Below are 22504 nucleotides of genomic sequence, written 5' to 3'. Positions count from 1 at the left end.
AACAGAGCTCAGACCTGGAGCACTGGCAGGACTGACCTCTCGTGCCAGCTCTGACTGGAGCAAAATCCCCTGGAAAAAATCCTGCTAATTAATGGGGCATATTATCTCATCTTCCTCATCTTCATAACTAAATCCCCCATCTGGGGAAAAAAAAAAAACAAACAGAAAAAAGAAACAGTAAAAGGTAGGATAGCTCTAGCAGCCACTCTAGCTGAAAAATCCTTGTTCTGAGGTATTTTTTAAGATAAAAAATTACAAAAGTGCCATGAGCTAATAGACATTAATTTCCTACTTATTTTAGATTACGTGGATAATTTAAAAACTAGTGATAACACTGAGGTTTGCATTTTTGTCAAAGAATAATGTAAAAGTAAGCAAACATTTTCAAAGTGCAGTTAATGACCACAGTGAGATGCCTTTGCTTTTGGTTTATTAGGGTTAGGGAACAAAAAACAATAATGCGGCTTGAGGATATCAGAGCACAAGAATTCCAGTCCCTGGGATTCTTTAACTACAGGAAGAATTAGGATTGCTTAGACAGCAAATTGAGCTGCAGAGCTGTGTTGTACAAACTTAGTAAAATGTATTTATACAGACAAAAACGTGTTTACTCACACACACAGTGCTTGCAGTTGACTAGGGAACTAGAACTGGGTTTAATAGTGTAGATTTTTATTAAATATCCTCTATATAACACCCAGCAAGGCCTGGCTGCACATTGACATGGAACAGGGTGTGCCTGTGGCTGGGAGCAGTGAATGCTCTGGTTATTAGCCCTGCTTATTCCCCCTATTCAGCCTGAGCAAATCTCCAGGAGCAGGCCTGCAGTTCCTGCTCTGTTTTAATCGATTTTCTGCAGCCTGAGGAGCACAGGGACAGCCCTGAGCTCTCACAGCTCCTCTCTGCACCTCCCCAAGTGTGTAGGGCTACCTTAACAAGCTAGGAGAAGCGTTGCAGACATCTTTTATGGAAAACCCTTTCCTTAGGATTGTTCCTCCTGAGAAGCTGAGAGGCCTCAGGAACAAAATGTAAACAATGGTTATCTGCTGCTGTGGAATGCAACAGGTGCATCTGGGATTGGTCCATCTTAGATGTTTGTAATTAATGGCCAATCAAAGTGAGCTGGCTGGGACTCAGAGCCCGAGCCACAAACCTTTGTTATCATTCTTTGCTATTCTATTCTTAGCCAGCCTTCTGATGAAACCTTTTCTTCTATTCTTTTAGTAGAGTTTTAATGTAATATATATCATAAAAAATTAAATCAAGCCTCCTGAAACATGGAGTCAGATCCCTGTCTCTTCCCCAATCCAAAAACCCCTGTGAACACCGTCACAGAAAAGCTCCAGGGATTGCATCCAACTTGGATTTTTCCTCCTCAGTTCCTTTATGCAGACACATTTCTGCATGCCTTTTGCTGCATCCTCTGCAGGTGAGCAAGGCTATCCCTGCTTCCCTTACTGAGCCATAAAAACACCTTTGTGGCCACTGGCACCGTGGCCAAAAGACAGGGTGAGGAGGGTTTTGAAAACCTCTCACACTCACAGAGCCCTTAATATTCAAGCTCCATCCAGATACAGGCAGTAGACACAAAAATGGATAATCTGGCTCTGCCCATGTGCAGTTTCAGAGGCAAGAGAGAAGGAAATGCTGTTGTGCTGGCTGACAGCTCTATCCCAGCATTTCTCCCAGCCTCTGTTACCTGGTTGTTTGCCTTTATTCACACCTAGAGCAGGGTTTTCCTAGAGAAAAGTGTGAACTGTCTCATAACTTGCCTGCCACTGAGTGAAAACAGTTTTTTGGTTGAAGGCCAGTAAGAACTGGTCTTTGGTTGAAGGCAGGGAAGGGAAGGGAAGGGAAGGGAAGGGAAGGGAAGGGAAGGGAAGGGAAGGGAAGGGAAGGGAAGGGAAGGGAAGGGAAGGGAAGGGAAGGGAAGGGAAGGGAAGGGAAGGGAAGGGAAGGGAAGGGAAGGGAAGGGAAGGGAAGGGAAGGGAAGGGAAGGGAAGGGAAGGGAAGGGAAGGGAAGGGAAGAAATTGTTTCAGGCAGTCAAGAAAAAGAGATGAACTTGCAAGAAGATGTGGAACGTGGCACCAACCACCAGGACATCCTCAAGGTGTGTCCCCCTGAGGGAATTCAGGGGTGTTTGCTCAATCTTTGAGCTACTGCAGGTAAGAAGAGGTGAACAGAAATAATGTGTGGTGCTACTCACAGCCCAACACTAAGGACCTTGGCACAGCAGAGTAAGCACTGAATTCTCAGAATTCTGCTTATTCTGTGAATTCAGAATAAGCAAGATATCTTCCCCAATACAAACAGGGGAAATTCACATATTTGATCTTTCCAGATGATCAAAAAAGACATATACAAGAAGCCACACCCTTGCTCAGGATATTTTAAGTGTAACCTTCTCCCTCTCAGAGAAGGAGGGATTTTCATTCACATTGGTGGAATTGCTGCTGAAGCATCAAAAAGGAACCAGAAACTCAGGTTTCACACAATGACACAAACTCACAATGGAAAAAACAACAAGGCTTTCTTGGCCTGTCCACAGCTCCAGATATTCAGCCTTATTTCCCTTGCTCATTTTCAGCCCATTTATTCCAAGATAAACCCTCTGGCACTACAGTGAATAATCCTCTTCTCTCTTGGGATTCAGAGTGAAAAGGGAACGTGTCACTCTGTATGACAGAGAGAGCTGCTAAAATAAAGATGCTGCTGAGGATCGAATTTTGAGCACACGTCTTGTTGGGGGTGTGAATGGCACCAGGATGCAGAACCAGGGGCCAACACCCCCAGGTCACCAGGTCAGCTCTGACTGCATCTTTCAATAATTCTGACAGCCTGCCATCTGTGGCACGAGGAGCAGGTGTTCATGTGGAGCATGGTCAGTGCATGGCTCTAAAATCAACCATTTCCAGCAAACAGCAGCTCTGGAGCCTGCTTGTGGACTGGGAGCTTCACTGCCTTGAGAGAAAATGGATTTACAGAGATTTTACCCCAGCCAATGAGTACGCAAAGCCCTGTGCATGGCAGGCAGGGGATGACACCTCCTCCAGAGCCTGAGAGTGAGGCAAAGCAGTGGCAAAACACCCAGCAAAGTCTGCAAGATGATGTTGTCCTCCACTGCCTCCCCTTGCTCTACACACAGAATTATAGAGTGGTTTGCCTTGAAAAGGATCTTAAAGCTCATTAAGTGCCATCTGGGCACTGCCAGGGATGGGGCAGCCACAGCTTCTCTGGGCAGCCTGTGCCAGGGCCTCACCACCTTCACAGGCAAGAATTTTTTCTCCCCAGTATCTAATTTAAATCTGCCATCTGACAGTTTAAATCCAATTTTCCCTGTTTCCATCACTCCCTGTCTTAAGGAGTGGTCAGACACCACACCAGGGGTAGCCAGGTTACAGGAGAACAGGTCTGATGGAGAGTTCAGCTGCTGGGATCAGCCTGTGCCAGCTTTAGGAAGCACAAGGAATTAGGATCCACAGTGCTCCAGACAGGCCCCTCTTCACCCAGATTCCGTGGCCCAGAGACCCAGGAGAAACAGAAATTAATAAGCATGAGGTTTCTAAATAACATCTCAGGAAGTCTTCTGAATATTTTATCCTAAGTACTTAGCTACACACTCATGGAAGCTGGGCTTGCTCATTCTGGTGAGTGCTGAAATCCTTGTGGGATACCTGTGGACTAATTGGTTTTGTCTGTGTTAGTGTCTAGTCACTGCATGAATCAGGCAGTGCTGGAGCTGCAGCTTGCACTGAGAGCTCCCTGAAGAAGGAGAACTAGGCTGTGTTGTCTGGCTCTGTAAGTGGCTGGGTTCAGAAGTTCTCCAGCCCATACATTATTACTAATCCTCCCTGCATGACTCCCTGCTGCTGCAGAGCAGTGATCTCACGTGAGCACCCCGAGCCAGAGCATCTGCAGCAGCCCTGGGGAGGAGGGAGCCTGGGCTTCATCCCCATCCTGAGGGATTTGGGCTGGAATCCTGCCTGCTCAGCCCTGGGGAGGAGGGAGCCTGGGCTTCATCCCCATCCTGAGGGATTTGGGCAGGGATCCTGCCAGCTCAGCTCCTCTGCCCAGCCAGACCTGGACTCTTCTGTCATTTACATGGGGCCTGGCAAATCTCAGAAGAAGCTGCAAGAGGAAAGGGCTGAGGAGCAGATGCAAAGCAGATCTGGGTTTGTTGTTCCAGCTCTGTGAGGCAGGGAGGGAAGGGGGGGACTCCCCTTAGCACTGGCTGTGCAGGAGCTTTACAGAAGGTGGGACACAGAACACACATCTCTCCTCTCCTGCTCTTCTCTCTGATTTCCTCTGAGGCTGAATTCCAGTGTCTCACTATTAGAGATATAACACAACATGCACACACAGCTCTCTTAAGGTAGAGAAGAGGGTGTTTAATCTCTGACTCCAGCATTTATAGATTTATAAAAATGACAGGGGATTGGAAGGTGACAGTGCCGCCTCTCCAATGACACTGGACAAACTAACAGTCTATCAAATTTCTCCTCTTCTATAAAAGAATGCAAAACAATAAGTTATTTACATAGAGTGTGTGAGAAAGTTCGTTACAAGAATGTAAACAGCAGAAAGTTTAAAAAAAGTTAAAAAACAGGACAACACCAGTGCATAAACTGAGTATTCTGGGGTCACTCCAAGGCAGCTCTTCAGCATCCTAAAAGGCAGCCAACAATCCAGAGGGAGGAGTTGTTCTGACATCCTTCACCACAACATGTGCAATAGCACAAAGCAATTTGCTCACTTTGTAGCCCTGAACCTGGTGCCTCAGGGTGTGAGTTAACTCCTGCCAGGGCTCTGGGGGGAACAGGCTCCCTCTGATCTTCCAGCAGTGCAGATGTTATGGGCACAGCCACACAGGTGTCACCTCCTTCCTCAGAACCAATTACAGATTACAGCTATTGGAGGCACTTTTATATTTCAGCACAAACCTTGTTCCGTGTCTCATTGATACAATTTCATTAATACAATCAATAGATCTACATTATCCTGGAAGAGTTTGGTCCACTGCTGTTATCAACACTTGATTGATTAAATTTTTACTGTTTTTTTTTTCCCCAAATACCAGCTTAAAATCAGTGCAGCAAGTCCAAAGTTTGGTTTCTTCAGTGCAACTTGTAGAGATGCCTTAGTGCTTTATTATCAACTAATTTAGGAAATGCTAATCAACTTATCAACTAATCAACATCTCCTATTATCAACTAATAGGAGATGCTTTATTATCAACTCATTTATTGAATTTGATCACAAAGTCCCAACCTTAAACTTGCTGTAAGCTTTGTCATCCTGCTTCTCCCTCTGTGGCTGCTGCCCTTCCTCAGTGCAGGAAATCTAAAACGAAATGGCAACTTCTTGCCTGGCCAGGAGAGGTGGGCTGGCCCCCAGGGCACTGGCATCAGCTTCGCAAACACAGGATGGACTCCCCTCATCACCTGCCACTTGATATCCTTATCAAAGCTCAGGCTGCTAGAGGGGACCACTTTATTAAGACTGGAAATTCTATTGGGAGTGCAGTCACAAGTGCCCTGCCATATGGAAATGGATGTAATTTCATCTGATGAGACAGCTAACACTCAGCTGGAGCAGCAGCACTGTGTCTGGGCAAGGCAACAGCCAATGAGCAGAGCATGGGAGACTTCTCCTCATGTTTGAAGATATCAAAGGCCAGAGGAGATCACTGATCTTATCATGGCTAAACCCACAATCTGCTCCCTGCTTCTTGACCAGAATATCTCTATTTATGTGCAGCTGAAGCACACTAGCTCTCCCTGCTCTGAACAGCAACTATTCAGCTTATCTTTTGGTGATGATAATTGTTGGGGCACACAATGGGGTGTTTAGTTAATTAAGGCATGGCAATAAAACAGCTGGAGAAAAAGAAGAAATTCCACACCACAAAAGAATATATTTTGTAAATAAAGTACAAAAGTACATAAAGTGTCTTTTGTACATAAAGTACAACTGGACTGATGAATTTCAGACTGATGCCTGATGAATTTCAGAGTATCACCAAACTCAGCCAGCAACCAATAAATAAAGGATTGATTTTTGTCACTGAGTCTCTTCAGGCACTTGGCTGAACAACTCACAGACCTTGGAATAAAATACAGGGCAGGGAAAGAGGAGCTCAGGGTGCAGAGAACATCAGCTCTCACAGGTCACAGAGAGGCAGGGAGGAATGCAGGCAGAGCCCACCCGCAAGGCAAGGTGCTGACAGGGGTGCAGCAGCCTCCTGTGAACACCGACCCATTGTGCACCATGGTGAGGAAGGAGCTCAAGCAGGAGCAGGACAGGAAATCCACACAACCTCTGCGAGGTCTAGCTCAGCCTACTGCATTCAAAACATCCCAATGCAACTCCATCCAGGGTCTCAAATTCTGCTTTCTAATTTGGCTTGTTAACAACACGGGGCAGGAGCTGTCATCGTGTGTCTGTGAAGCAGCCAGGGCTCCCAGGAACCCAGGACTTATTTGGGACATTGGGTAGAACTAGGAGCTTAAAAAAAGAGGAAGAATCTACCAAAATAACTGTTTTCCAGCATGATCCACAGGCCTGACCAAATTAAATCCTGGATGTGTGTATTTTAATTGTCTACATTTATATCTCAACACCACAGCAGTTGTAGTCACAGAACCAAGTACTGAATCTGGCCCATTACAGCACCTGCTTAATGCACTGAATTCTCTTACCCACTCCATTTCCTGCACAGCCATGAAGTTCCAATGTTAAATCTCTGTTGTGATCCCCTGTCATGCTCATTTTTGGTCAACTATTTGAAAAACCTTTTGAGCTCAGGGGTGTGCATCCAGAGGTAATGCTGTGCTCCAGGGAGGGAAGGAGCTTCAGTACAGACATCAGAAATATGTGCAAGTTAAATTAACTACTTAAACACAAGATGCTAATTTAGCAGCTTCAAGGGCCATATTTCTCCAGCCAACCCAAGACATAAAAAGACACAATTTCATTAAAATAACCTAACCCCACTGTTGTTCTGAGTGCTACATTTATTCAAACACAGCCCACCAGCTCTCAATTAGCTGCTTTAGCACTCCAACTGCAGCAGGTCTGCAGTGCACAGAAATGTAATTATTCACACCACCCTGTCACTGCCACCACTGTCTGTACTTCTAAAGCATCTTGATTACTGCACTGATGAGCACTATGGAAATGCCTATAAATAAAATAATCATCTCCCCTCATTAAGTTCCAGCTCGTGGACTGAGGCAGGATGATTTCCCTTTGTACGTTCCTTTTGTAAATTTTATCATTTCACAACAGAGGGAGCAACGTGCCTCTGATGGCACTCAAAGAGACAGACTGTCAGGATTCTTGTCAGTATTTCAGCTTTGAGCAGCTTGCATTTTTGCATGAATATTTCCTCCCAAAAATACAGCGCTGTTTGTCAGAACCACGCATGCAGTAATCTCTTTCTAATGTCAGCATCAGACATGCAAAACCCCCTAATGTCATGTCAGGAGGTCAGATTTTATGGAGCAGTATGTCATGGAAACCCTTAGAGCCAGCATAACCTTCTAGCTCAGACTTCCACACTAAGAACACACATCTGTAATAAAGAACAAGCACTGAAAGAAACCTTTCACTAAAAACAAAGCCTTGCTGAACCAGGTTTGCTCCTCAGGAGGCTTCAACAGCAAATGGTGCTGCAAACAAATACCAAACATCCCATTATTGCCAAATCACAGTCCCACTGTTCACAATAACTGCATTACTGGGTGTACATTTGCACACACAATCTCCCAGCAACATCTCCAACATGCAAATATCTGATTTCATAAAATGGTGAATTATAAAGCCAGAGAAACAAGTAAAATGTTATATCAGGGCTGATCCTGTCTTGCTCTAGAGCCAGAGGTGGAAGGGAATCACCACTTGCCCCTGCAAACAGCTAAAAGGGGGAGAAGAGGGCAGGAGCATCCCTATTTCTGCACCTTCCAAAGCAACATCTCACCCCCAAGCTGCCAGCAGCTCTCAAAGAACTGAGGCCACTCACAGGCTCAGATTAAGATCCCCCTTCCCATCTGGTAGAACAGCAGGACTCTGTGTCAGCATGAGCAGGGAGCTGCTCTCAGGCCAGATCCAACCATGGAACCCTCTGCAGAGCTGCTGTGACCCCAAGGGCATGGCCTGTGCCCAGGTGTGATCACCTCAGGGAGCACAGGTCATTTGAGAATCTCCTTCCTCTGTCCCTGGACTCTCCCAGAGTTTCCAGTGCACCTCTCCTGGTATCACTGTTCATTTCCCACAGGTTTTTGTGTCTGTGGACAGGCACCCTCTCATGTTCAAACTGTGCATCTGAGGAAGGAAAAGGGAAAGCTTTGGCAGACAGATGGGATTTTTTGTGCATCTGAAGCTGGAACCAGACAGTAACTAATGTGCAGGACACAGGATGGGACAAAGCAAGAATCACAGAATGGTTTGGGTTGGAAGGGACCTTAAAAACCACTTAGTTCCATCCCCCTGCCATGGGCAGGGACACTAGACTATCAGGTCAGAGTGACATGCTGCTCTCCCAGGAACTACACTGCACTCCTGGACTGTGCAGGACATTTAGGAACCTGCATTTGGGATGAACATTTTTATTTGTAAAATCTGCATTTCCTTGGGCAGAGTACTTGAATCATTTTCTTGAATAATTTTCTCCAGAGACAGGACAGAAATTAATTTAATGCAAACCCATCAATCCCTAGAATAGCCAGTGTCCAAACCCACACAAGATATGTGCTGCCTGGCTCCAGAATCTGGAGCAGGAAAAATAGCGACAAAAATAAGATCATTCCTCAATTACAATAAACAGAAATGTTAAATCAAGCTCAGAATCCTCCTTGAAGAATCTAGCTCTTCCCAGCTCTAAAAATGATCCCCCACATTCCTTTAAGGCTTTTCATAGATACAGCAATACGAAATGGCTCGTTGCTGTGTAGCTGCTAACAAGAGACAGATGTTTCCTTCAGCTCCAGCAACATGTAGACATGAAGCACATTTTGATGACCTGCTAAATATTTCTGACTCTTTCTGCACGTTACCTCCTCGTGCACTTAGTCAAGGAAATGCTCCCCAGTTCCACACTTTCCCTGCTCGCTCTGGAGCTGGCCAGAAGAGCATGCTTGGATCAATCGCTTTATCTTAGCAAGCCTTCACCAGAGGGCAAGGAAAGTCAAGCAACACGTTTTCTCCGAGTGGAGCTAAAGCTGGAGAGCTCTTCCAGTGAGTCCAGAGCCAGAGCAGCTGGAGGCTGTGAGCCCAAGCCCCCCTGTTATTTATTTAGCTGGCCCAGAGGACACGCACCGCACGCCGGCGTGCAGGGCGAGCATCTGCTCCACCCAGACCCACGGCTGCATTCTTTACTTGGTATTAATATCAGGGAAAATTTAGTAACCTAACCACTGGCATGAGAAGCCATACTTCTAAGGCAACAGATGGCAGCAATCATCTCAGCTTAATTTTAGCCTTCAAGAATTGCTCTGAGTCAGCAAAGCCGCGCAACAAGAAGAACAAAAAGACGTAACATCTGTAAAAAGCTCCTACCTGCTTCCCATCCAAGGTGTAGAGCTTTTTGACCACCCCTGTCTCCAGCTTGATAGCTTCAGTGATGTCAGTGAGGACCTGCTCGAAGGAGTGGGCAGTCTTCTTGTTGAGGAGCACGCGCACGGCCTTGCGCGGCTTGACCCCGCTGCGGATGATGGTCACCAGCTTGGGGCGCACGAAATCCTTGTTCTCCTTGGCCTGGGCACTGTTGCTGCTGGCCAGGGACTGAGGTGCTTTCTGGTTGGCAGAGGTCTTCACGTTGACAGACCAGTTGGGGTTGACGTTCTTGGTGTACTCCACCTTCTTGAAGAAGTTGTCGGACGAGCAGACGTAACTCTCGCCTTGAGGGAGAAACGAGATTCTGCTGTAAGCGCCAGCTCTGTGCTCTTCCCCCATAAATCATGCACATCATTGATAATTGTTCCCATTAGCACTCCCACGACAACTTGTTCTTAAAACATTCTGCCTTGTTTTAATGCTATATTTATGGTTATTTTAAATATTGCTGGTATTTCCACAAAATAAGCTTGTCAGCCATCAGCAAATACATAAAATCACGTGAACCAGGGGTTGAGAGAGGTTGAGTTATAAAGGTATTTAGGTACTTGAAGATGCATCTAAGCCCTCCAAGAGCTTCAAAACACCAAATTCATTTGACAACCTTGATTATTTTATAAATTTGCCAGTTTTCCCTTTATCTTTACAGACCTAGATGCTACTTCAGTGTGTCATTCCCTGCCAAGAGGACATCAACATTCATCCACAAAGTGCCTTCTGCATCATGCCTGAAGAATAATCAAAATCTTGTCCTGAACAGTCTCCACTAAAAGCAGCCTTGATAAATCTAGCAGGCATAACAAATATGCACTGTTGGAGCATCAGTGGTTTATTAGGGAACAGACCTAGTGGCAGCTGAGATTAAACACTGCACCAAATACCACTTCTTGATTTACATGGCTGATACCAACCAAAAATACATTAAATCTGAATTTAGACATGGCAGAGAAGAGTTACAGGGTCTTTTTAGTAATTCCCAAAAAGCCCTTTCCTATCCCACCCAAAATTAGTTTCAGGCTTTGTCTGTAATTTACAGGATCCTATCTATCCAAGGTTTTAAAAGCACCTTAAAGGATTTGTAGGAGCTTCTTTTGGGCCTGAAAATCTGATGGATGCTGATGAATTACAGAATGAGACTGTAAACCAGTATCCCTAAGGGAATGTAGCTGTCTGGTCTGAAATGACTCAGGCTGCACTGAAAAAAAGTCACTCGCTGCTGGAGGAAGAAGCTTTCGTCTCGCCATTAGATAAAATTTTAATAGAAACTGAAGGCATGACCTGTAGGATTTTAAAGTCTCTTCTGGTGTTTTCTTTGTCTGATCTTACAGAATTAAGTTTTTCATGTACTACGATATGTTTAAAATCAAAATACAGATTTAACTATTTTAAAAGACTTTTTTTTTTTTTTTAAAAGAAACTCCTTCTTTACCAAAAACAGATTGGCTGCATTTCCTTGTCTGTCTCTGACTGCACACTCCAAGGCTCAGACATCTTTGAAAAGCCTATCCCACAGCCAAGTCTGGCTTCGAACCCAGGGATCTCTAGGACAGGATTTGACATCCAGTTGGCAAAATATGGATTTCCAAACATCCCACTGATTTTCACATGGCCCAGGCACGTAACATGCCCAGGATAAAGTTCATATTGCAGCTCCTTCTGCTGACTAAACTGCACTTCTGATGGAGGCACCAGAACCCATGGTGAGACCACAACAGACACACAAAAACCAGATTTGAACAGGCTTATGACAGCACTATGTGTATTTCTGTCCCTATTATTGACCAGGGTGTGATGCCACAAGCAGCCATAGAAAAGATGCAGGATTCTCACTTATTTCAACCCCACCTTTGTACCCACTTTGCCACCGTGATGCCCACGCGTGGTGTTTGCATCACCAACTGCAGCTCTTCTCCATGTGTATAAAAACGACCAAAATCCTTGATCAACAGGAAGCAGATATTCCATTTCCCCTTCTAAAGATGGAATACAAATACAGAAGAGAGCTGACAAGGTTTGTGATGAACACTCAGTTGAGCATTTTTTGTCTGGGTATTACCCAAACCAACAATAATCCCACCAGCAGGTTCTGTTGGCCTGAACAAACAGTAAAAATCTCTATTTGCTGACAGCAACACCCCTCAATAAACCAACCCTGCAGTCCTGCCCATAGCTGGAGCTCCTTAATCCCCAACATTTTGTGAATCTGACTCAATAAAAACTCAAATATACCCTCCAGAATACCACACATTATACAAAACTCCCTCTGGGGATATCCTTTTCCAGAAGCTTTGAATACTTCAGATCTCTCTGATTAATAAGTGATAAGTTGTGGTTTATTCATCTGCTTCAGCCAAGGAACACCTGGTGCAGAGCAGGCCCAGGCTTCTCTCCAGTTTCATGACTGAGAGAAGGGCAGCAAAGAGTCTGGAATGCTCCCAGGAATTAACCATCCTAAGAACATGAGCCCTGCCAAGCCCATAATCCCCGGGCAGCAGAGCCCTCCTAAGTGTGCTCAGCAGAACTGTGCATTATCCTCTGAGAAAAGAGATTTCTCTGTTTAAATGCAGCACTAAGAATTAGTGATTTGAGTGCTGCTGTCACCCCAGCTTCCATGTGCCAGCTCCTGACCTCACATTCACCTCTGCTTCCCCACCTGAAAAACAGAAATAAACTATCAGCCACTGAAGTGCGGCAAGGCTTGGCTTTCATCTGCATTTGACCTTCATCTGTATTATTTTCACAGTGAAAGAAAGTGCAAATTTGCACTGTGTTCTGTAGACACCTGAGGTGCTAGAGCATATTTTTTATTAACAAGTTGCATATTTTAAAATAAGCTGAAGAGATTCTTGATCTGTTTGATACAGTACCATTACCCTTAGTTCCAGCTGAGTCCTTTTGAGCTGCTCACTGCACAGCACAGCTGTTTGTGGATTTACACCACTGTACACCAAAGGGAACAGTGGCATGAAGGCAGAGCTCTTGTAGGGTTTGCTCCCCAGATGTGATCCTGGGCAGCTGTGCAGATCCACACACAGTCTCTCCAGCTGTGCCCACACTCACAAGTGCCAAATGGAATCTGCCTTTTCTCCGTTTGTCTCATTGCACCCAAACTCCAGCAAATAAAATCCGTGCTGTATTCGATTCTAAAACTGGAGACAAATTTCCTTGGAGAGACACTCCAGAGGAGCAGTTCAGAGCAGCAGCTCTTCTCAGCATCATCTCTGCAGTCACAGCAGCACAGCTCCAGGGAAGAGGAGCTTTTCTTCCCTTCCTCCCTGACCTAAGGATGTGACCTGAAGCTTTAACTTCATTTAAAAACCACTTCAACTAATGTCTTCCCTAACTCAGTTTATGAGCCTCAAACAGCAGCAAAATCATCATTCAAGTCCCTCAGCGAGGCACACACATTTTCCAGCCAGGAACACACTTCCCACACTGTATTTCACATCCCACAGTGGAATTTTACCCAAACCTTACCACGGTGGCAGCAGGATTGAGCAAGCACGGGCTGGAGACCTGTGAACTTTGCTGCTTTGAACTGCACAATGTGGCCAGAGATAATAAAGAAGAGAAATCTTAAAGGGAATAGAGATACCATGGAGGGAGGAGTGGGCTCTCTGTGGGTTTCTGTGCCACATCTGTCTGAGCTAAGCCTGTAATGAGAAGTCAAGGTGTACAACTGTGCCAGGCACAGAAATGTGACTGACAGACACAGCATGAGAGCAGAAGATGTGCTCAGCATAACAGAAGGGATGGGAAGGGGATGTGAGATCTTGTCACAAGCAAAAGAAACAGCTCCAAGAAGAACATTGCTCCCCAGCCCTAAGCACAAAAATCTGTGCACAAATATTTTCAGGAGCACGTCTTGAGCCAGCAAGCAGCTGTGCAGAAATCCCACTGCAAGCCATGAGAAGGTACAATGGACAGCCAGGTCAGTAATTCCAAACAAACCCCAAAAAGGCAGCCCCAAAGAGACACATTCATGCACTGGGGCTGGGGAGCATCACCCTGACAAAATCCCTGGTGCCAAGGACAGTGTTGGTTCAGTGCAGGGCCAGATCAGAGCATGAAGTCCTTTTTACACTGCAGAGCCAGAGCCCACAGGGGGATGAGCATTGTCACCATGCCAGGCTACTCCAGACGTGTCACGATTCCTGTGGTGCCACCAAAGCAGCCAAGGCATTTCCTCAGTGCTCCTGCCTGCCCTCAGCAATGGCTGGGCTGGCTGCAGACCTCAGAGATGCTGTCATGACCATCATATTTGCCATTTGAAGGCAGGCTTGCATCACACAGAACTACTCCGAGTGCATGACACATCCCTGTGGTACCGATTTGATGGAAGCACAAGGAGATTATTCAGCTCCTAAAGAAGGGATGATCTCAGCAAAGATAAGGTTTGCCTTGGAGAAGGTTCCTTAGAAAAACCCTAAGCTCCAGATGAGTGCTAATCCTCCAACCCTCTTAGATCAGCTCCCTGTGACAATACCAAAAATGACAGGCTGTGCTTTCAGGAAAAGTTATCCTTCCTCAGCATGCACCAGCAACTTTCCAAGGATAATGAACTGTGGGCAGAAGTCTTTTGAGAAAAATCAAGAAAGCTGGATTGAGGCAATTTTAAATGTCTAAGTGTTAACAGTTATTCCAGGAACAGTCTCTGTGGGCAGCAGTCAATTATTCTGGCTGTTAGATCTGCAGTTGCAAAGTTGAGAATGTGCTACTGTGCCCAGCTTTTGTGTTTCATGGAATTTACCAGGGCTGCAGCAGGAATTAAGGGGACTTAACACCATGCAGAGTTCATTCCATGTGGTGTTGGAGGAGGCCTTGAGTTTCAAATGCATGAACTTGCTGCTGCTTCATGAGTTAAAAAGATCTACTCCAGTTAGAAAGATCTACTCCAGTTGGAAAGGCCTACTCCAGTTAGAAAGACCTACTCCAGTCAGAAAGGCCTACTCCAGTTAGAAAGATCTACTCCATTTAGAAAGGCCTACCATAGTTAGGCCTACTCCAGTTGGAAAGATCTACTCCAGTTGGAAAGGCCTACTACAGTTAGAAATATCTACCTCAGTTAGAAAGATCTACTCCAGTTAGAAAGGCCTACTACAGTTAGAAAGGCCTACTCCAGCATGGCAAAATGAGCCCTGGAAGAGCTCCCTTCCCTTGGCTCCTCCATGAACAGAAGCACCTCTTGCTCTGCTGGAGAAGTGGAAGAAATGCCTGATTAGAAATCATCTTCAGAACCACAAGATGCCCCTAAAGAATTTTGGGACCACACCAGTCCTGGCTGCACCTAGCTGGGGTAAGCAAGCAAATAAAACAGAGCCCCATGGAGAAATTTTGTTCTGTAGGATGTAATTAGCTGAGCTATCGGGCTAGCAGACACCCACAGAAAACAATTCCACAGGTTATCAAGGTTTCAGTATGAAACTACAGGAACTTCACTTTCCCAGGCAAACTGGAACACACACATTGGGTGGAGGTTCCAGGATGTTTCCTATAAACCCCTCAGTCCCAGCACACACCAGACTCCTCAGTTCCAGGGTGGAGCCCCTCCTATGATTACTTTAAATGTTCCTGGACAAGATTATGGAAAATATTCCCAAGGGCATGACAGGATACAAAAAGCTTGGAATCACTTTGTGGAATATCTCACACAGCCCAAGAACATTTGCAATAAAACCACACTGAGCAAAACAAATCCTACTCAGCTTTTTCTGGAGTTTGATTTGAAACAAAGACAAATTTCAAACAAGCAGCCCAGGACAAGGCATAAAATCCACCTTGGGATGTGCCTTGCCTTCCCTCCCAGGTTGTGCCTCACTGTCCATTATGCCAGGAAGTTGAATATGGGAAAGCAGCAAAATTACAAAGAGAGCTAAAAAAATCCCTTATGTCCCACAAAGAACTCATTTATGGGACAATGGGAACTGGAAGAAGTGACCAAGAGCAGCATTTCCTAAGCCACCTTTGCTGCTGAAGTCAATGCACAACATCAGCTTCCACCTCTACCCAGCTCTCCATTCAAGGACAAAAAATAATCAGAGCTGAGGTGGGGCAACTTCTCATCACATGAAATCTTCAAGAAGAGGCTCAAAATGAACAAAACCACCACATCCAAATACCAAAGGAGCTAAATTTCAGCTGAAACTTGGATGAAAAATGTGAATTGCTCTATGATCATCATGAGAAAGGCTGCAAAGGATGGCACATGATTATTTTAGCATCTTTCACATGCAAGTTTGATCACAGCACAAGGCACAGAATTATCAGTTACAAGTGACTCACCAGTAAATGCAGATCTATAAATCAACTTCCCAAAGCCCTGGCCACTGGAACCAATTCTAAATGAAGGGGAATAAAGCCCACATGGTGCTATTTTCCAAAAAATTCATCTGCCACCATAAATAGCAGCGCCTTGGGCCAACATCCACTCCTGACCCAGCCAAGGCAGTGGGACGTGAGTGGAAGGATGAGCTGGAACAGGATTTGTCTTGCACTTGACCAGCACAGAAGTTAAGGAGGAATGCAGCTCTAAGAAACATCAGCAGGTGCGTTCTTTATTTATATTAAAGCTTATTATTATATTATTATTAATAATTATTATTATAGCTTATTATTTATTTCTATTACAGCCCAATGCTGAAAGTAGGAAATCAGGATTGAGACAATGACTACAGTGATGGAAGATGGCTGCTAGGACTGAAGAGGGGAAGAAAAAATGATCATTGGGAGGATTTTGAGAGAAAGTCACTGGGAGATGAGACAGCTGCCTGGAAAAGAATGGAAAAAGCAGCCTGTGACCAGTGAGGGAGAGCTCAGCTGGCAGCAAAAGGCACCTGTGTGACAGAGCTCTGAGGGCTTCCAAAATGTGAGATGTTAGGGTGCAGCACAGGAAAAGACCAAGAGGCTCAGCCCAACAGATGGAAGGAATGTGACAAAAGACATAAAAAACTTCACTTGTTCTCATTATGGGAGTAACCTTGAGTGCCAGGGAAGAACTCTGGGTCTGGAGAACAAAGGGTGATTCCAAGCCCCAGTTAATTAGCTGCACACCACGTGGGTTTTATTCACCTGAAATCTCTGTCTCTAGATATTGGTGCTGTGCAATATCATTCTCTACCCTTCAGAAGTACACTCAGGCTACACTATGTAAGTACATTTTTCAATCAGAAGTAATCAGGTGAACATGATGTGAAATATTGTCACTAATTCACAAGTTTTTTCCATCAAACCACTGAGATGAGCCTCTTTGATGACTTTTCCTAGATTCTACCTGTTTATTGGAAATTACAATGATAAATTAGTCCCATTATAGCAACAAGGACTGGTTTGGTTACCCTCAGTCTCCAAGCAGAAAGTCAGTTTATAAAGCACACATGCCTTGGTTATGTGTGCACTGTTTTGGTGTGTCACAGCAGAACTACTCCCAAATTTTGGGTTTCATGCAGGTATTTGGTATTTTGGCACACAGGTATTTTGTACATAGCTATGCAAACAGCCAAGCTGAGGGCAGAGTTCACCACAAGGGCTGGTTATACCCACAGTGTTGTAAATTGCTTTTCTGCAACAGTAGTGTAGGTCACCCCTAGAAATATGGGATCAATAACAGCATGCAGACCTACTCTGGCATGGTCAAAAAATGGATTCCTTTGTCTTCACTCTGCTCAGGTTTTATTTTCCTAGATGATGCTCTGCTGAGGACACAGCCACAGAGACAATCCCATTTTGGTTTAGTGCCTCTTCTTCAGTGCTGTTTTGGCAGAACAAAGCCAGAACCCAAATGCCATAATCTCCTGTCTGTACTTCAACCAGAAAAATGTATTTTCATGAAGTAGGTACCTCCTTACCTGCAGCAAAACCCATTTAAAGGAGGTGTAACAACTAAAGCTTCCTTAACTGACAAAAATCAGGCTGAGTATAAGAGGAGGAAGAGGGTAAAAAGAGAATAAAGAACTGCATTTTCTCCTGGAGTTATTTCTGAAGATTTGCATAAAACCTAGGACAAGCAGGACTGAGAGCTGCCATTAGAGAAAGGCTGTGGCCATATTAAGAGTCCAGAATGAAACATGGCAGAATCTCTAAAATTAAGAGAGGCCACACCTCCCTTCGACAGCTGTAAATGGGCTGAGAATAACTCCACCAGGAAGCATCGCAGCTCTGAACGGCGGCGATTTCTTCCCAGGAAAACTCTCCTCTATGGAAACCAAGATTTATTCCACGTCCTTGTCCCTGAGAAGTATTTTTGGGAGATGAGTATCCTGCCTGACAGGGAAGGAATGAGAGGGAGAGCTGCTTTAGTCAAGGTCACACAATGACTCGCAGCGACGCTGCCCCTGCAGTTCGTGCCTCACTTCCATTGTCTTTCGCTAAAGGCAAAAGCCTCGTGGATTTTTTGGTAGTCACCAAACTGGCCAGGGATGTCTGCTTGGGATAAAAACACCAAGGAAAAGGGAAGAGCACCTCCCCTCCTGCAACAGGATATTCCAGGTCCGAACAAAGAATGAATGGATTGCTCGGGGAGGAGAAAAGCAGCGTGGCTGTGGTGCCCTCTGTCCATCCCACTGTGCTGTGGCAGAGCTGCCCTCGGGCAGGATGCACTGCCCATCCATCGCTGCAATGCCATCCCAGGGCTGTGCTGACCTGCCGGGAAATCGGCGAGCAAGGCAGCACCCGAGGCTGGCAGCTGAGCAAACCTTCCCCGGGGCACCCCTTCCTTCCGAGCAGCACCGATTTAGGCTCATCCCTCACCCCGCAGAGCAGCAGCCACAGCCCCTGGGGACGCGGGGACACCTCGGCCCTGCCCCGAGCACCCCCGGGATGCTCCAGAGCCAGCGCAGCGACCGCTCCCCAAAGGCAGCGAGGCGCTCCCTTCCTCACAGCCCTGCAACGCATGAACTCCCCGCGCCCTCCGTGCACATCTCTGACAGACACCCAGACCCCCTTACAGACCCTCCAGGCCCTCTTACAGACTCCCCAGACGCCCTTAGAGACAGCCCCGCACACCTCCACACCCCCTGAGCACGAACTCCAGCGCAAAGAAACCCCCACAGCTCCCGTCATTAACCCTCCTCACGCATAAACCCCAAATTTCACCAAGCGCAACCTGTCAAAAACGCCCTTCTCTATTGACGAGCCTCGCTCGTTAAATCTGCTATCTAATCAGGCTGTGTGAACTCCCAACACATCCCTGCATAGCTCCCCAAACAGAGACCCCCGCGCCCTCCCAACCCCCCTCACATCCCAGCACCCCTCTCCACACCCCCAGATGCCTGCCCAGCCCATCCCACACCCCTGAGCACACACACACCGTGTGTGCCATACCCAAAAACCCTGATACAGAGAGCACAAACCCTTCCCAGCCCATTCCACACCCCTGAGCACACACACACTGTGTGTGCCATAACCCAAAACCCCTATACAGAGAGCACAAACCCTTCCCAGCCCATCCCACACCCCTGAGCACACACATGGTGCGTGCCATACCCCAAAAACCCTATACAGAGAGCACACAAACCCTTCCCACACCCCTGTGCACACTCACACCGTGTGTGCCATACCCCAAAATCCCCACACAGAGCACACAAACCCTTCCCACACCCCTGCGCACACTCACACCGTGTGTGCCATACCCCAAAAACCCTACACGGAGCACACAAACCCTTCCCAGCCCATCCCACGCTCAGGAACACCTCAGCCCCTCTTCCCTTTCATTCATCCCCACCCACTCCAGTGGGAAACCCAGCCGGGGTCACCCCAGCCCGGACAGACATGGGGACACCCTGAGGCAGCCCCCGAGGCACGGACACGGACACGGACACACGGACACGGCCAAGAGCCGGACACACGGACACGGTCAGGAGCCGGACACACGGGCACAGCCACGAGCTGGACACACAGACACGGCCAGCAGCCGGACACGGCCAGCAGCCAGACACACGGACACAGCCAGGAGCCGGACATGGCCAGGGGCCAGATGCATGGACACGGCCAGCAGCCGGACACATGGACACTGCCACGAACTGGACACACCCCTCCGGCCGCGAGCCAGACACACGGACACGGCCGGCAGCCGGACACATGGACACGGCCAGCAGCCGGACACATGGACACGGCCAGAAGGCGGACACATGGACACGGCCAGCAGCCAGACACGCCCCTCCGGCCACGAGCCGGACACACAGACACAGACAGGAGCCGGACACACGGACACGGCCGTGAGCCGGACACGCCCCTCCAGCCGCACATCTGCAGGCACTGGGCACACAGCAGCGGTGGCCCCAGCCCCGGGCAGGCACAGCGGGGCTCGGCACCCCCAGAGCCGGAGCAAGGTGACCTTGCGGGCAGCCCCGAGTGCTGCAGCCCCCTCCCCATCCCTCCCTCCTCCTCCTCACTGCACCAAGGGATGCTGATGGATGCTCGTTACCTTCCTCCAGCTCGTCCATGCTGCCGATCTTCCTGGAGCCATCGATGGTGTAAATGTAGCGCACGCCCTGGGGCAGGTTGATGTTGTCGGACAGGGAGCGGGTCAGGTCCGCCAGGAGGGCATCAAAACTTCGGAAGCGGTCGGAGGACACGGCGTATACAATCCCCTTGAAGTAGCGGTCCCCGTTGCGATAGAAACGAACCTTCTTGGCTTTCTTCTCGTTACTGAGCGCCTGTAAGGTCCGGGTTCTGTAGAAGCTACAGTGAGCGCTGTGAGTGGGGCTGGGCAAGCCGTTCATCCGTGTGCCTCGCATGTTTCTGGACGCCTTGTCTCGTTCGTCAAAGTGTCCAAAATCAAGTTCCATAGTTTGGTGAGCCCTAAAGATCTGAAGCTGAAGGGCAGGAAGGAGATGGGGAGAGAAGGAGGGCAAAGGGACGGGTTAGAGCCGCGATCCGGAGAGCAAAACCACGCTAAGGCTGTGCCTGGAGCAGGACAGATGCATTTGGGAAGCGCCCCCTCCCCTGACCCAGATTTGTATCGATTCTGGGGACTGAGAGTAGGAGGGGTCCTCGCATTCTGAAAGGGATCCAACTACTGGGGGCAGGGAACACGTTTCCAGAGAGCTGCCTGCTCCTCCTGCACCTGGGAGTTTTCAAAGTGCAGCAAATCGGGACTCGGGGCCAAAGGGATACATGGCAATCACAACTCAGCCCCAAAAAACTCATCCAAACACCAGTTGGCAATGAATTAAACCTCTGAGCCCTGTGAGGTTTCCTTTGGCAACAGAAAACAAGGAGATCCCAGTAAGTCAGCCCTTCAATCTGTCGAATCACGGAAGGACCCAGAGCATCTGAATGTTTAACATTAGAATAAACTGGCATTTATGAAAGAATGGTCGCAGGGGAATAAGCAGTTTCTTTGTGACAGCCTGTTCAATAAGGGTTAGCAATGAGATCCAGCCCACCCTTCCCCCTATCCGCAGCCCCCTCCTAGCCCATCAATCAATTCCCAGGACCAGCCTACATCTCCAAGAAGAAATGACTGCAAAGAAAAAAATCTGTCATTGAAACGCAGCTTCGGTAAGCTCTTTTCAGCCCGAGCCTCCTCTGAATTGCATTTTCGCTCCCGTTTAATGAGGAGGAGAAAATAAAGGGGCTATTTCCACCCCCCGCTCGCAGCCCTAAGTGATTTAATAGCTGGAAGTGCCCGTGCCCCAGGGACACGCCAACCCTGCTCCTCACCTTTCATTGTTCTGAGCACTGCAAAGCCCAGGCTGGAGCTGACACCCAGCCAGCAGGAATTCTGCACTGTCTCTACTTTATGCTCGAGAACAACCTTTCCCCTGCACCAAACCCCAACACAAAAGGAGAAGGAGCCCCCTCAATGCTGCAACAGAGACCCTTCCTCTCCCCCAGCAGCACCAGGCGCATGCACCTCTTGTATGCATTTCTCACGTTAACACAGGGCTGAGAGGGGATTTACAGCGCTCGGCAGCCAGCTATAAACCCAGGAAAAGCTGTTGCTATCTCATCCCCGCCCTTTACACTCGCCGGAATGAAGCTCCTTCCCTGTATTTTACAATGTCAGCGTGACCCATGTGAGAAAAAAATCATTGTCCCCAGGCTGCAGGGAGGCAGGTGACAATGCAGGCAATGCACACAGAAACCCCGAGTTGGGAACGTTCCCCCCACGATGCCAGCCGGGGAAGGTTCAGTCTGGTGTCATGCACTGAACAATGAAACAGCCGAGCAACTTCGGGAATGAATCAGAGGATGCCGGGGTTTTGATTTTAAAATGAGCTGCAGATGCTGTAAAGCAGCAAGAAAAGATTCCTCCTTTCTGTTACTTTTCTGCATGCAAGTCACTCAGGAAAGCTCTACTCACCGGTTTTCAGCGTGCAGGGTGGAGATGCTCAGAGAAAGAAAACCAGGCTCACTCTGCCTTTGTTGTCTGAGCTCCAAGCAAGAAATTCCTGCCAGGGTGGATGAGACGCCTCCTAGGTCCTAGTGCCTTGTTCCATCCCCTCACGGTAACTTTGCCTCAGTGATTCTCACTCTCACCATCAGCTGGCTGCTCACGGGCTGTGCTTGAGGGGAAAACGAGGTGCTGATTCCAGCTCTGGAGAGGTCAGCAAATCGGTGAACAAAAGGTTTAGAGGGGCACGCTTGGGGGTGGTGTTTGGAAGGATGCAAATTTCCCCTTGAATCCAGTTGTACCAAGAAATCATCTGGCTCAGCAGAAAAAAAAAAAAAAAAAAGGAAAAATAAAAAGAAAAAAAAAAAAAAAAGAAAAAAGGGGAAAAAGCCAGGATAATTGCCTCAATCCTACAGGATTAGCAGTACAGGGGGGTCACAGTCACAATCCCACAGTGTGGCACAGTGCTGGCACAAGACACCTGTGCATTAGGAAGGCAAATGAGAAAATCTCTGACCAGTAGAACTGGGCACAGTCCTGCTCCTGTGCTGGTTTTA

General features: G+C 47.4%; 1 protein-coding gene across 2 annotated transcripts in view; it reads right to left on the bottom strand.

Annotated features, from left to right (window-relative positions):
* DCX (doublecortin) overlaps positions 1-22122 on the bottom strand; it is an 84081-nt gene extending 61959 nt beyond the window's left edge. Inside the window, exons 1-3 of one of the 2 annotated variants that reach the window (XM_063170344.1) lie at positions 21918-22122; positions 20034-20424; positions 9557-9897 (exon numbers count right to left, since the gene is read on the bottom strand). In XM_063170344.1, coding sequence (XP_063026414.1) covers positions 9557-9897; positions 20034-20397 — 705 coding nt within the window. In that variant the 5' untranslated portion in view covers positions 20398-20424; positions 21918-22122. The remainder of the gene's footprint in view (positions 1-9556; positions 9898-20033; positions 20425-21917) is intronic. The other variant, XM_063170345.1, reaches the window with a different exon arrangement.
* Between the last annotated feature and the right edge of the window lie 382 nt (positions 22123-22504).

The sequence above is a fragment of the Melospiza melodia genome, chromosome 16 (assembly GCF_035770615.1).
Source record: "Melospiza melodia melodia isolate bMelMel2 chromosome 16, bMelMel2.pri, whole genome shotgun sequence".
NCBI lineage: Eukaryota > Metazoa > Chordata > Aves > Passeriformes > Passerellidae > Melospiza > Melospiza melodia.
Note: the sequence above shows the minus strand (reverse complement) of the source record. Positions and strands in the feature narration are given on the sequence as shown.